Genomic DNA, 15,225 nt, shown 5'->3' with positions numbered 1-15,225 from the left:
CTCTGGCCCTCCCCCCACTTGTGCACTCACGCGCTCTCTCTCAAAAACTTAAAGTGATAGAGTTCTGAAATAAGGCACGTTTCCTGTTTATGTAGAACTAGGTTTAATGAAAAAAATAGTAGTAAATTAGAGTTAAATATCTGTGTGGCAGGGGCAAGAGTGGACAAGTGGTAAGAAAACACTGAGAAAAGGAATTTGAAGATTCCTGAGAGGAATGAGTCTTATGTCTAGAAATCACATCTATCCCAGGCTATGATTTGCCACATTTAAAAATAGGAGAGGAATGTGTTTTTCAAAAACATCCCCCAAACAGTTTATGACTTCATTAGAAAATTAATACGATTTCCTAATTTGACTGCCTGAAATAAGACAAATACCCTTCTGGATTTACAAGCTCTTTGGATTTTCTGAGTCCATGTAATCAGTTCTGTAGACATACCCAGTATTTGTTGAGCACTTACCATAACCTTAACGCTCGGTTTTATAAGCTCAGTGGAGACTTTTGAAAAGGACAATAGTGTTACCATTTCAGGGAGTGTACAATCTCACTGGGGAGTCAAGGCTGGTACATTTGCACAAGTAGGAAGCAAGATACAATGGGAACTTATTTGTTTTAAACTAAAGTAATACGGAGTGTTAGCACTAAAATGTTTAAAGAAAAGGTAGTAATTAATTAAAAGAAGAAAACTGATTGCTAAATATTTTGCATACATTACTTCATTTAATCTTCACAAGAGTGTTCTAGGAAACATTGTAATTTTTATTTTACGTGTGAATAAACAAATGCTCAGAGAGTAAATGATCCCCACCCAAGGCCCATAAAACTGATAGAGCTGGTGTTCGGTCCCATTTCATTCTGACTCCAAAGTCCATGTTCTTTTCCTCTTCACTGCTTCAGTCTGCACTGAGAGAGGGTCAGTGGAGGAAAAAGCTAAGGAGGACCTGACAGGATCTGAAGGGAGGGTGGTCACAAGGGATCAGAAAGGGCCTTCTGGGGAAGGGAGACAGCATGGTAAATCCCTTTCGAAGTAAAACTGAATAAGGATTATTTGTGGGAATTTTGAGAGGAAAGACTGAGTGAGAGCCAAAGATACATGGGGTATGAATACTGGAAAATAAAGTGGGGCCAGAGCAGAGTAGGCTTTGAAAGGATGGGAAAGTCTTGATGCTCTAAGGCAGCACCATGCAAAAGAACCTCCTACCGTGATGGAAATATTGTGTATCTGGGCTGCGCATTAACTGCTAGCTGCACGTGGTCCTTGAACACTTGGAATGTGGCTTGTGTGACTAAGGAGCTGATTTTTAAATTTAAAAAAATTTTAATTATCACCTGTGGTTAGTGACTACCATACGGACAGCATAGCCCTCAGGAATAGGTAGCCATTTACAGTTTTTGATCAGATGTGTGACCTAGTGAAAGTGTTGATTAAAGAATATTTCAAGTTGATTTGGAAGGAAAAGTGTTCAAATATAATTAATTAAAAATAGGGTAAAACTCTTCTGCAACTTTATCTCCTGCATTTTTATTAATAGGGGCTGCGATTTATCCAACTGAAAAATCCTTGGAGTCATTTACGTTGGAAAGGAAGATACAGTGAAAATGATGTAAAAAACTGGACCCCAGAGTTACAAAAATATTTAAACTTTGATCCTCGAACAGCTCAGAAAATAGACAATGGTAAGTATCTTTAATTTTAATACCATTTGATCTTTAAATAACACGGTTTCATAATATGAAAGGTATTTATTCAAGTCATTTATCATTAAGATATTTTATGGATTAACAGACATCTAATTTTCAGGAATATTTTGGATTTCATGGGATGATCTCTGCCAGTATTATGATGTGATTTATTTGAGTTGGAATCCAGGTCTTTTTAAAGAATCAACATGTATTCACAGGTAACTTTTTTGCACATTTCAGAATATGCTTTATGGTAGTCTCTACTTTTTTCATATATAAGGATTCATTTATGAAGGATTAAGTTATATATATATTATATCATTTATGAAGACCAGCATTCTTTTTGCCATGCCCACAGATGACTGCCACGTAATTATTTTGTTTATGTATTTCTCAGTTATGCCAAAAAATTTTTAAACAATAAAACAAAAATCCTGATAACTTAGTTGTATTAGAGACACAAAGCTTTTAAAAATAGTGTTCTACTTTAGCTCAATGAGAAATTAATTACTACTTTCTTTGTTGACTTTATCTTTTAGTACTTGGGATGCTAAGCAAGGACCTGTGAAAGATGCCTATAGCCTGGCTAACAATCCCCAGTACAAACTGGAGGTGCAGTGTCCACAAGGGGGCGCTGCAGTTTGGGTTTTGCTCAGCAGACACATAACAGACAAGGTACTGATCCCTTCCTTATATATCTATCCCATACAGAAACTTTAAAAAATGTAATTAGACCAATGTGAACAAGATATGTAATTTGATCACCAGCCTGTTTCATTTATGTAAGTGGCTTGAAAATAGTGTAGTATTAGGTAAATGTTTTCCTCTAAGGAAATTTATATACTTACAATCTTGTTCAGAAATCGTCTTTGAAGAAAAATGGGAGTTTATGCTTTTCAGTGAGGGTTTTGAGGTTGATTATATATGCTTTAGGTCTTAAGAGTATTAACATTAAAATACTCTGAAGGGGGTTTGGAGATGTTAAATCATTAGGCCTGATTCTGTAAAGGGAAACTACCATAATCTTAATAGCCTTAGTCTTGTTTAATGTATTACTTTATACAGTGTAGTCATCCTTGAAATGAATTTAATTCAGAGAACATTTTTTATAGCACTAAGTAGCTTAAATGCTCTTAAAATTTGAATTTTCTTCCCACTTAAGAGCATTGTGAGCCCGTTTTCCTAACTACATTGGATTTTTTGTACTTTTAGGATGATTTTGCCAATAATCGAGAATTTATCACAATGGTTGTATACAAGACTGATGGGAAAAAAGTTTATTACCCAGGTATGTTTGGTAGACAAACATTCAGACAAACAATTGAAATTTTATTTACCTGATTACATTTAAAATGACACGCTTTACATAGATAATATGCAGAAATAATAATGCTGATAGACTAACAAAAACCACTCATACAGACAAGGTGGTATTTATACTACTTTTGTGTTTTGTTTTGATTTGTTTTTAATTTAGAGACCTCAGGAATTTGGGACTCCTATATTCTTATATGTTGCTGTCAGAGTTTTATTTCTAAAACTAATATCTTTTTCTCTGATCAAAAATTCTGTGGTTTTTCCCTGAACTCCTGGATAAAATCTAAGCTCTTTGGCATGGTTTATAAGCCTTTTGATATTCTGACCTTAACCTTCCTGTCACCTTTTATCTCATGCCGTAGCTTTTCACAGTACCCTCAGTGAGGTACTGGCTACTCCTGAACATACCATGCCCTTGTTTCCCCTCTTTTCATACAGTTTCTTCTCCTAAGGATCTCTCTCCTCCTTGTCCTCTACCCATTTTTTTCCTTTTACCCTAGTTTGTGTAATGAACATGGTTAATATCCAGCTTATATGTTACTTCTCTGTGATAACCTTTCTGCCAGGCAAAGTGAATCTTTCCCTCTGCAGGACTCCTGAGGCATTTAACATGCTGTATTGGAACCACTTTTCTTTCACATTTTAAAAAAAGTTTATCACATATTAAATGATAGGAACTGTTAGTTTATGTTCTTGTTGGAGAAACAGATAAGAAAAATACCAGATAGTGATATGTGTGTAAAGAGATAAATGGGGTCATGTGTTAGTGACTGGTTGGTTGCTTTGGTTAGGTGGCCATGGAGGGCCTCTTTGGGAAAGGATAAGAGGAACCCTAAATGACAAAAAGGAATCAGTCATGTAAAGAAATCGAGGGAAAAGCATTACAGGCAGAGGGAAGAACAAATACAAGGACTCTGAAATGAGAAAAAGAAACAGAAAAAAGACCAGTAGGCCAAGGGTGGTGTGATATCAAGAAGTTAGAAAGATATGCAGGCTCAGATCACATGATGTTCTGTAAGCCACAAGGATTTGGATTTCATTCTCAGTGTGTTGGGAAATCTTTGGAGGGCCTTGATCAGGAAAATGACTTGATAGAAACTTTTTTTTAAAGAACATTCTCTGTAGAATATATTGGAGGGGGCAAAAAAATAGAAGCAGAGAAACAAATTACATGATTTTGTATGAGAAATAATGGTGGTTTGAACTTAGTAGAGAAAGAGTGGACAGATTTGGGTTTCAGTAGGATTATCAGGACTTGAGTTGATGTAGGGGGCAAAGAGGAATCAAGACTGATTCCTGTTTTTTGGCTTAATTCATAAAAAGCTGCTGTAACATTTACTGAGATGGATAAGAGTTGGTGGGGGTGGGGAGGGACCAGTTTTGTTCTGGAGTAAAATCAAAAGTAAATTTTGTGGTTTTGTTACATTTAAGATATCAGATATGCAAGTGTATAAACTACGTAAGCAATTGGATTTGGGGAAAGAGTTCTGGGATAAAGTCCTGCCATTTGAAGACAGGACTCTATACACTACCAATGGAGAGAGTTGTAGGTACAGAGATGAACACTCAGAACCTGACCCTGGGATTCAAACATCTTAAAGTTGAGCAGAGGAAGGTTACTGCAAAAAATTAGAACAAAATACCTGATGAAATAGAATAAGGTTTCACATGACCCAAGGAGAGAGAATATTTCATGAGGGAAAGAATGAGCAACTGCATCTGTTGCTATTTTAGAGGTCAGGAAATTTAGGTTAGAGAAGAAACAAATGGACATAGCATCTTGGCAGTCATTGTTGACCTTAACAAGAACAGAGTTGGTGGATAGGTGGACTTATAAGCCCAGTTAGAAGTGAATTGAGGAGAGGCTGGGAGGTAAGGAAGCAATTATTGACAGTTCTTTTAAAAAGGGCAAAGAAATGGGCATTACTGGGGGAGATGAGATGGAAAGTGGTTTTGTTAAGTCTTATTTAATCAGAGGAAAATGATACTCGTACCCATTACACTGTGAAGGTCATGAGGCGGGCACTGATTCCTATCAGTCAATATCCCTAGATATCCTGGAATGGACAAGGCAGTATGTCTAAGAATTAAAGTTAAACTAGCCAGATTTTCTATTCATATGTTGGCCACTATACAACCAAAAAAACAAATACTGTGGCTATATATTCGTAGCATTAAGATGTTTATATATAGGCTTTCGACCTTCAAAAATATTTTTGTTCCTCTTTTTATTTGGATTCTCTTTTTGTTTGTTTTTTTTTTTTTTTCAACGTTTATTTATTTTTCGGACAGAGAGAGACAGAGCATGAATGGGGGAGGGGCAAAGAGAGAGGGAGACACAGAATCGGAAACATGCTCCAGGCTCTGAGCCATCAGCCCAGAGCCTGACGCGGGGCTCGAACTCCTGGACCGCGAGATTGTGACCTGGCTGAAGTCGGACGCTTAACCGACTGCGCCACCCAGGCGCCCCTTCTTTTTGTTTTTTTTAAAACAATGCTCCCTCTTACATATAATGATACTGCCTTTTCAGAAAAGAGTACTTTCTGGTTTATAATTTTATTTTCATCACAACACGCTGAAGAAAATTTTTTTTATTTTTAATTTTTTTTTTTTTTCAACGTTTATTTATTTTTGGGACAGAGAGAGACAGAGCATGAATGGGGGAGGGGCAGAGAGAGAGGGAGACACAGAATCGGAAACAGGCTCCAGGCTCTGAGCCATCAGCCCAGAGCCTGACGCGGGGCTCGAACTCCCGGACCGCGAGATCGTGACCTGGCTGAAGTCGGACGCTTAACCGACTGCGCCACCCAGGCGCCCCAGAAAATTTTTAAAATACTCTGAAATTGTTTCTCATTTCACAGAAGAGTAAACTGAGACATAGAAAGGTTAAAAAACCTTGTCCAAGATCACAGATAGGCCCTTTTTCTCTTCACTAGATCACACCACTGTGAGCATTAGAGACTTTGCCTGTTACAGATAGATAGTAAAATGTTAGTTATTTCAATAGATTACATTATAAATATTCAGTGTTCCTAAATAAGCTAAGTGATATAGCATTGATTTTAAATGACATGTACTAATTGACATGCAAGAAATGATTCTATTGCATTGGCCTTGATTGAGGAGACATCAGAGAATATATTCGGTAACATTGTTTGTAATAGAAAAATACTGTAAATAATCTGTCAGACTGAATAACTAGATGGGGGTATAAATAAGTCATTCATATAATGGAATATCATGCAGGCAGTTTTAAAAGGAATAAACCGTATCTGTGTAGAACAATATGAATCTTAAAAACATGTTGAGTGTAAAATGAAAGCTTAAAATAAGACCTATGCTGTCCTTTTTTTAGATATATGCCCACAGAAATAACATTCACTCATTCATTCATTTTTAGGGATGTGTGTGTGTGAGCGTCTGAAAAGCCCACTAAATCCATCAGAGTGGAACAGAATAGGACTATGGGTGGTGTTTAAAAGGGACTTTGTTGGGGCGCCTGGGTGGCGCAGTCGGTTAAGCGTCCGACTTCAGCCAGGTCACGATCTCGCGGTCCGTGAGTTCAAGCCCCGCGTCAGGCTCTGGGCTGATGGCTCAGAGCCTGGAGCCTGTTTCCGATTCTGTGTCTCCCTCTCTCTCTGCCCCTCCCCCGTTCATGCTCTGTCACTCTCTGTCCCAAAAATAAATAAACGTTGAAAAAAAAAAAAAAATTTAAAAGGGACTTTGTTTTATAAAGAATCTAGTATGACAAAAAGTGTTATTCAGTTATGAATGGTGGGGAATATATCTGTTGGTGGGAAGTATATTTTTATATAGTTCTTTGCATCTTAAAACATTTCCTCAAAACAAAACAAAGGAAAGCCAATCTTGACTTTAAAATCCCGTTAGAGAAAAATGCTACATAAGGCTTACTAGGGATTATTTTATACCTCATTGAATGTATTCCAAAAGATTCCTTTTACTTATTAGAAATTATTTAAAGTTTTAAAGTGTTTAATTACAAAGTTTTAAGTTGAAATTTAAATTCTCTAGTAGCATTATATTTTAAAGATTGAATCAGTTGGGGGGGTACATCCATTTAATTTTTTTCGTATCATGAATTATAAAACTTAAATTTAAAAACTACAGAAACTAAAGCATAAACCTACTTTTCTGTAGGTGACCCACCTCCATATATTGATGGCATTCGAATTAACAGCCCTCATTATTTGACTAAGATAAAGCTGACCACGCCTGGGACCCATACCTTTACATTAGTGGTTTCTCAGTATGAAAAACAGAATACAATCCATTACACTGTCCGGGTGAGTAAACCAACATACAGTGACAGAACACGATAATATAAAGTACATAATATGCTTGGCCTCATAAGTGGGATTAGCTATAGAAGAAGTTTATATCTGAAAATTGATTGTCCTCTATAAATTTGTGTGTTTATCTGTATATCAGTTCAGTATTAAATTATGCTTCCTGAAGAGAGTAATGCTTTTGAAAAGTAATGTATTTTGAGTGAACATTTTAGTTTTCAGAATAATAATTTAGTCCTAAGGTAATGTGGTATGTTGGACTAATAAGTTCTATTTCAGATCAAGCAGTTAAAAACTTCTTTAACCTCTATAATACTTTCATTGAGTTAAAAAACACGACTTTGAACTTAGTGAAAGGAAATCAACTGCTTATAAACATACTGTTATCATGTAGCTGGGAAGGTTATTTTAATTTTGTTCTGCATAGGCTGTTTTCCCATACATCAGTAAGGGAGCTCAGTTTGAATAGATTTTTAGAGACATTGGGGAACTGCTTCTACCCCTTTATTCTTCAGATGCAGAAACTGAGGCCTAGCGAAATGGTCCTGAGTCAAACACACAGAAAGCCAGGACAAGAACCCCAGCTGTTCAGTTCCCAGTTCATTAAACCTGACTTGATAACTAGGCTGTGTACAGAATCATGGCTTTTATGTAGGCCAACTAAGTTTTCAGCCTTCCAATATATTCTTTTATCACTTTGGTATTTTTATAAGTATACACTTTATCAGTACAATAAACTTTTTTCTTTTTTTCAATCACTTTTTTTTCAATCTAGGTATATTCAGCCTGCAGCTTTACTTTTTCAAAGATTCCTTCACCGTACACCTTATCAAAACAGGTAAGAGAATTCTTTCTCTGGGTCATAATCTCAGAAAAATCTTAGAATTCCCTTGCCTTTTTCTCCTTTTCTCACTTTATCTTTCACATTTAACAATTAAACATTCTGGACTTGACAGTAACACAAGGGAAATGTAAGTAGCCTGCAGTCTGGGTTGGAATACGAGATCTTCAGTGAACAACATTCAGTGATTCTGTGGGAAGAACTAAAGTTCAAAGAAAGAAGATTATGTAGACTTTGGTCATTAGGGAAGGGTTCATCATGTAGATGAACCTTTAAAGTAGAATTTGAGACTGGTTTTGCAGGGTGTGCTAGATGTGTAGCGGAAGATTCGAGGGAGAATTCGTGGCTCCCTTGTCAAATGTTAATTGACCATACATATTTGGGATTGTTTTGATAACCGTAGCTTTATAGCATAGCTTGAAATCAGAAAGTTTGATATCTCCTGCTTTTTCTTTCTTGGGATTTCTTTGGCAATTCAGGGTCTTTTGTGGTTTCATGTAAACTTTAGGAGTGTTTTTTTTTTTACTTGTCATTAGAGTCCTGATAGGGATTGCATTGAATTTATCGATGGCTTTTGGTGGTGTTGACATTTTAACAATATTCTTTCAGTTCATGAACATAGAATACCTTTCCATTTATTGTGTCATCTTCAATTTCTTTTATTAGAATATAGTAGTTTTCAGATTAGAGATCTTTCACCTCCTTAAATTTATTCCTAAGGATCTTATTGTTTTTGATGTTATTGGAAATGGGATCAGTTTCTTTTTCAGAAAATTTGTTAACAGAAATATTACTGATATTCTGTATGTTAATTTTGTATCCCGCAGCTTTACTGAATTTGTTGATTAAATCTAACAGCTTTTTGGTTGAGTCTTTAGGGTTTTCTATATATAAAATGTCACGTGCAAAGAGAGACAATTTTACTTCTTCCCTCCAATTCTAATACATTTTCTTTTTCTTGCTTGATTGCTCTAGCTAGGACTTCCAGAATTATATTGAATAGCAGTGGTGAGAGTGAACATCCTTGTCTTGTTCTCCTGATCTTAGAGGAGAAGTTTTCAGTTTTTCACCATAGAGTATGATGTTAATTGTGAGCTCGTCATATATGGCCTTTATTATGTTGAGATATATTCCATCTATGGCTCATTTCTTAGAGAAGAGTTTATATCATGAACAGATACTGAATTTTCTCAAATGCTTTTTCTGCATCTGTTGAGATGATTAGAAGATTGTTTTCTTTTGTTCTGTCTTTTATGATGTATCACATTGACTGATTAGCATATGCTGAACCATCCTTGCATCCCTGGGAATAAATCCCACGTAATTGTGGTGAATGATCGTTTTAATGTGCAGTGGAATTCGATTTGCTAAATATTTTGTTGAAAACATTTATATCTGGGGGCGCCTGGATGTCTCAGTGGAGCATCCAACTCTCAATCTCGGCTCAGGTCATGATCTCACTGGTTCATGAGTTTGAGCCCCATCTCAGGCTCTGTGCTGGCAGCATGGGGCCTGCTTTGGATTCTCTTTTTCTCCCTCTCTCTCTGTGCCTCCCCTATTTGTTCTCCTTCAAAATTAATAAACTTAAAAAAAAAGAAAATGTTTATATCTGTATTCATCAGGGATATATTGGCCTATAGATTTTTTTTTTTTTTATAAATGTTTTTATTTATTTTTGAGAGAGAGAAAGAGAGAGATAGCACATGAGCAGGGGACGGGCAGAGAGAGAGACAGACACACACACACACACACACCCACACACACACACACAAACACACAGAATCCAAAGCAGGCTTCAGGCTCTGAGCCATCAGCACAGAGCCCCACACGGGGCTTGAACTCCCTGAGCCATGAGATCATGACCTGAGCCCAAGTCAGACGTTCAACTGACTGAGCCACCCAGGCGCCCCAGGCCTGTAGATTTCTTTTCCAGTAGTGTCCTTTTCTGTTGTTAGTATCCCGATAATGCTGGCCCTGTAAAATGAGTTTGGGAGCGCTCTTTGATTTTTTTGGAAGAGCTTGAGAAGCATTGATGTTAATTCTTTTTTACATGTTTGGTAAAATTCACCCGTGAAGTCATCTAGTCCTGGGTTTTTTTTCATCAGATCTTCAGATTACAGATTGTCTCCTTACTGGTAGTTGGTCTATTCAGATTTTCCATTTCTTTTAGGTTGTCTAGTTTGTTAGCATATAGGTGTCCTGTTCTGAGCCTTTGAATTTCTATGTTATCAGTTGCAGTGTAGCCTTTTTCATTTATAATTTTATTGACTTGGGTCCTTTTTCTTGCTTAGTCTAAGGGTTTGTTAGTTTTATCTTTTCAAGGAACCAACTCTGTTCATCTTTTTTTTTTTTTTTTCCTGTTTTCTATTTCATTTATTTCTGCTCTGATCTTTATTATTTCCTTCTGCTAACTTTGGGCTCAGCTTGTTCTTTTTCTAGTTCCTTAAGGCATAGAGTAAGGTTATTTGGGATCTTCCTTGCTTCTTTTTTGTTGCTGTTTATATTATTTTGAGAGAGAGGGAAAGTGCATGAGTTCAGTAGCAGCAGAGAGGGAATCCCAAGCAGGTTCTTTGCTGTCAGTGCAGAGCCTGATGTGGGGCTTGATTCCACTAACAGATCACAACCCTAGCCAAAATCAAGAGTCAGGTGCTTGACTGACTGAGCTACCCAGGTGCCCCATTCTGTGTCTTTTAATTGGAAATTTTAATGCTTATGTTTACATTAATGATAGGTAAGGACTTACTGTTGCCATTTTGTTGTTTTCTGGTTGTTTTATAGATCCATTCTGTTTCTTATCCTGTTGTCTTTTTGTGTGTGTTTTGAAGTCTTTTGGTATAAAATAAGTATGCTCTGACTTTATTGGGTTCTTTTGTGTAATTACTACAGGATTTTTCCTTACTATTACCATGAGGCATACATAAAGTATCTTAAACTTATAATACTTTATTTTAAACTGATAATAACTTAATGACTTCAGTGGAATTCATGTTTTATACTTTTACTTCTCTTCCTCTTCACATTTTAGGTTATTGCTGTTACAGTTTACATGTTTTTAATATTGCATAACTAATAACAGATTATTGTAGTTATTATTTTTACTACGTTCAGGGTTTTTTAACTTTTAAACTGCAGTGCTAAGTGAATTATGCATCAACTATTACCATATTCCAGACTCTAACTATGACTATATATTTACTATTACCAGTGAGATTTACACTATCTTTTTATGTTTTTATGATATTAATTAGCATTCTTTTACTTCCACTTAATGAACTCCCTTTAGCATTTCTTATAAGGCAGATCTAGGGGTAATGAACTCCCTCAGCTTTTGCTTAGGAAACCCTTTTATCCCTCCATTTCTAAAGGATAGCTTCACCAGGTATAGAATTCTTGGTTGATTGCTACCTTCTTTTAGTATTTGAAATATGTCATCCTGTTCTGTCCTAGCCTGAAAAAGTATCTGTTGAGAAATATGCTAATAATCTTATAGGAGATCCTTGTATGTAATCTCTCTTTTCGTTTGCTGCTCTTAAAACTGTCTTTGACTTTTGACAGTTTAATTAATAATGTGTTTGGTGTAGCCCAGTTTGGGTTCAGCTGTCGAATCCTTGGGCCTCATGGACCTGGATATTCCTCTCTCTCCCCAGGGTTTGGGAAAGGTTTGCTCTAAATATACTTTCTCTGCCTTTCTCTCTCTTCTCTTTCTAGAATTTATGTAATGCAAATATTGTTTCTTTTCATTGTGTCCTATAATTCCTATAGGATTTCTTCACTCTTTTTCATTCTTTTTTTGTTATATTCCTCTGGGTAGTTTTCGATGTCCTGTGCTCCAGATCGTTGATTGTTTCTTCAGCACTGTTGAGTCTACCTTTCAAACTCTCTACTGATTTCTTCAATTATTGTATATTTCAACTCTAGGATTTGTTTGGGTGTTGTTTTTTTTCTTTGGATGATTGCTATTTCCTTATCAAACTTGTTTTGTTCATTCGTTGTTTTCTTAATTTTTCTTATAGTTCATTAAACATCCTTAAAGATTTTTCTCCATTCTTTGACAGTTCATAGATCTCCATTTTCTTAGGGTTATTGGAGCATTAATTTTTTTAGTGATGTCATATTTACCTGCATTTTTGTGATCCTTGGTTTCTTATGTTTGTGAATCTTCGCATTTGAGTAATCAGGCTCCTCTAGCAGACTTTACAGCTTTGTTTGGGCAAGAACAGTTTTCCACCAGTTAGTTTAGTTTGGGTTTCTGGGTGTGTCTGTTGGTATTGGCCTTGGGCAGATTGGGGCCTGCTGTGATTGTCTGTTTTTGGGCAAGGCAGCTGTTAGAACTCTGAGGACAGGGATGGCGGTTGTGCCACTAGCTGAGAACAGTTGGGTAGGACTGCTGGCTTGGTCCCTACCCAAATGAGGCTGTGGATCTGGCTGCACAGCTGCTTACGTTCTCTGGTCAGGCTTACGTACTACTTGGGACTACTATAGTCAGTAGTAGATCGTAATAGCAGTGAATTAGTTTCCCTGCTTTGGCTGGGCAACAGGACAGGACCCAGGCATTGTGCAGTTCATCGTGCGGGAACCCAAATCAGGCCAGAATGTGCACTGAATTTCCTAGTCCGGAGAGGCCACCAGTGTTGCTCTGCAGACAGGGCAAGCCACAAGCTGTGCTTTGCTCGAGTGCCACTGTGAGCAGGGGTGTTGGGTTTGGCGGCTTCCCATGTGCTCTGGTTAGATTCCTTAGCCTGAAGGTTGTATTCAGTGATGAACGGGGCTACAAATTCCTCGCCTGGTGGGCTCAGCAGGAGATGCAGCTCTTTGTCATCTTAACACAAGCCCACCTATATACCACGTTCCATAACCAAACAAGGCCACAGGCTTTGCTCTGAAAACTATCAGTTCTGCCCACCACTTGGCTAAAGCGCCACTAGAGCGCACAGCATCCAGTGGTTGTCACCAGCCCTTCTGATCAGATTGGGCTGGAAGGCACTCTACAGCAGTTGGAGCTGTGATTCAGCTCCTTGGGTGGGTATGGGCAAACCAGGCTCTAGGGCTGGCAAAACTCGTTCGAGTGTCCAGATCAGGCAGATCTGCACCCCGCCAAGTTCCCTGGTCAGAGAGTACCCTGGACTTGGTTCTGCATGAGCCGATTGCTACTTGGACACCTCAGGTATGAATTCAGTCTGCCAAGGTCCGTGCGCTGGTTGTTGCAAGCTCCCCCCACTCCACTGCCGCAGATTGCCCTGCAGTCCTCATGGTGGAAGGTCAGAGTAAGGGCTTCTGCAGAGTAATCCATAATGCTGGGGGACGCTGGTTGGCCACTGGAGTAATCGGACTCAGGGGAGACCTGTCCACATGGTGCAGTGCTGGCCTAGAGCCAATGGGGCCCACAAGTATTATTTCTCTTCGCCTTCTAAGGCAGTTTGTCCTGGTCTCTGTGGTGCACGGGGGTCCTTCAGTCTCACCCCCATGTTTAGGATTCTCTCAGTGGTGTCCTACTCTTGAATAGCTGTTTGTTGTCCTTATGAGTGGAAGCAAAGGAGGAGGAACCTTTGTTGCCATCTTGGTGACCTCATTCCCTTTCTAAAGTCTTTAAAGTAGAATTGGAGAATGAGAAGTTTTATTAATACAGAAACTTTGTTTTATTAGATTAATGGAAAGTGGAGTGGTCAGAGTGCTGGAGGATGTGGAAATTTCCAGGAAACTCACAAAAATAACCCCATCTACCAGTTCCATATAGAAAAGACTGGGCCATTACTGATTGAGCTAAGAGGACCAAGGTTTGTGATTAAGTAACTTTCTTAAATTAATATCTTCTTAAAAATGAGTTTAGTGGAACACAGTAGGGTTTTGAAACAGACATGCATATACATGCACTTGATTAATGAAAAAGATGGCATTGCAGAGGAGTGGGGGAAGGATGGTCTGTTGAGTAAATGTGCTGAAATAATTGAGTATCCGTGTGCCAAAAAGGTCATTAGACAGCTTTCTCACATCAAATCTATGTTAATGACTACAGGACAAAGATTTATAAATATGCTACATTAGTAAAAAAGAAAAAAAAAATCGAGTTTAAAAAAAAATAAAAATTCGGGGCGCCTGGGTGGCGCAGTCGGTTAAGCGTCCGACTTCAGCCAGGTCACGATCTCGCGGTCCGTGAGTTCGAGCCCCGCGTCAGGCTCTGGGCTGATGGCTCGGAGCCTGGAGCCTGTTTCCGATTCTGTGTCTCCCTCTCTCTCTGCCCCTCCCCCGTTCACGCTCTGTCTCTCTCTGTCCCAAAAATAAATAAACGTTGAAAAAAAAAAAAAAGATTGTATAAAAAAAAATAAAAATTCAAATAGGCATGACGTAAGAGGAAGAGTCCCAAATGGCTAATAAACCATTATAAGAGCCAACCATTTGTAACAACCCAAGTGTTCATCATGGCATTGAAGATTATAGAATAGTCCTAGAGTCCTGCATGACGATGAAAATAAATTACAACTACCCAGAATAAGATAGAGAAGTCTTAAAAACAATGCTGAGCAGAAGCCACACATAACAGAACGTCAGCTGTGTGATTCCACTTCTGTGAAGTCAGGCAAAACTAAACTATTATCTAAAGATGCACACTTAGGTTATCAAACTGTATAAAAGCAAGAAAGGAGGAGGTTGGAGATTGGGTGAGATAGGTGAAGGGGATTCAGAGGCACAAACTTCCAGTTATAAGTCAGAAGGATGAAAAGTACAACATAGAGAATACGGTCAATAACATTGTTATGTGGTGACTACAATTACCCTGGTGAGCATGACACAGAGAACTGTCGAATCACTATGTTGTATTCCTGAAATTGATATGTCAACCAAGCTTTTTTTTTAAAAAAGCAAGGAAGTGTTAAATGTTTGCTTTATGGGGACGGGATTTGTAAGGAAAGGAGCGTACAGGGATTTCTGTGGTGCAGAGAGGGTTGTATTGATTTAGGTAGTGGCAACCCGTATGTGTATTCATTTATAGGTTATTTAGGTTATTCTGTGTACGTTGTGTTCTGTTTTTTCTTTTAATTTTTTTTTTTTGTAATGTTTATTTTTGAGACAGAGACAGA

General features: G+C 37.8%; 1 protein-coding gene across 2 annotated transcripts in view; it reads left to right on the top strand.

Annotated features, from left to right (window-relative positions):
• The window catches only part of CAPN7 (calpain 7), a 42,655-nt gene that overhangs the window by 24,962 nt on the left and 2,468 nt on the right, over positions 1 to 15,225 (top strand). Inside the window, exons 13-19 of one of the 2 annotated variants that reach the window (XM_030329425.2) lie at positions 1,534 to 1,678; positions 1,803 to 1,902; positions 2,224 to 2,359; positions 2,897 to 2,972; positions 7,160 to 7,305; positions 8,084 to 8,146; positions 13,793 to 13,923. In XM_030329425.2, the coding sequence (XP_030185285.1) occupies positions 1,534 to 1,678; positions 1,803 to 1,902; positions 2,224 to 2,359; positions 2,897 to 2,972; positions 7,160 to 7,305; positions 8,084 to 8,146; positions 13,793 to 13,923 (797 nt within the window). The remainder of the gene's footprint in view (positions 1 to 1,533; positions 1,679 to 1,802; positions 1,903 to 2,223; positions 2,360 to 2,896; positions 2,973 to 7,159; positions 7,306 to 8,083; positions 8,147 to 13,792; positions 13,924 to 15,225) is intronic. The other variant, XM_032594668.1, reaches the window with a different exon arrangement.

This window comes from Lynx canadensis, chromosome C2 (assembly GCF_007474595.2).
Source record: "Lynx canadensis isolate LIC74 chromosome C2, mLynCan4.pri.v2, whole genome shotgun sequence".
NCBI classification, from domain to species: Eukaryota; Metazoa; Chordata; class Mammalia; order Carnivora; family Felidae; genus Lynx; species Lynx canadensis.
Note: the sequence above shows the minus strand (reverse complement) of the source record. Positions and strands in the feature narration are given on the sequence as shown.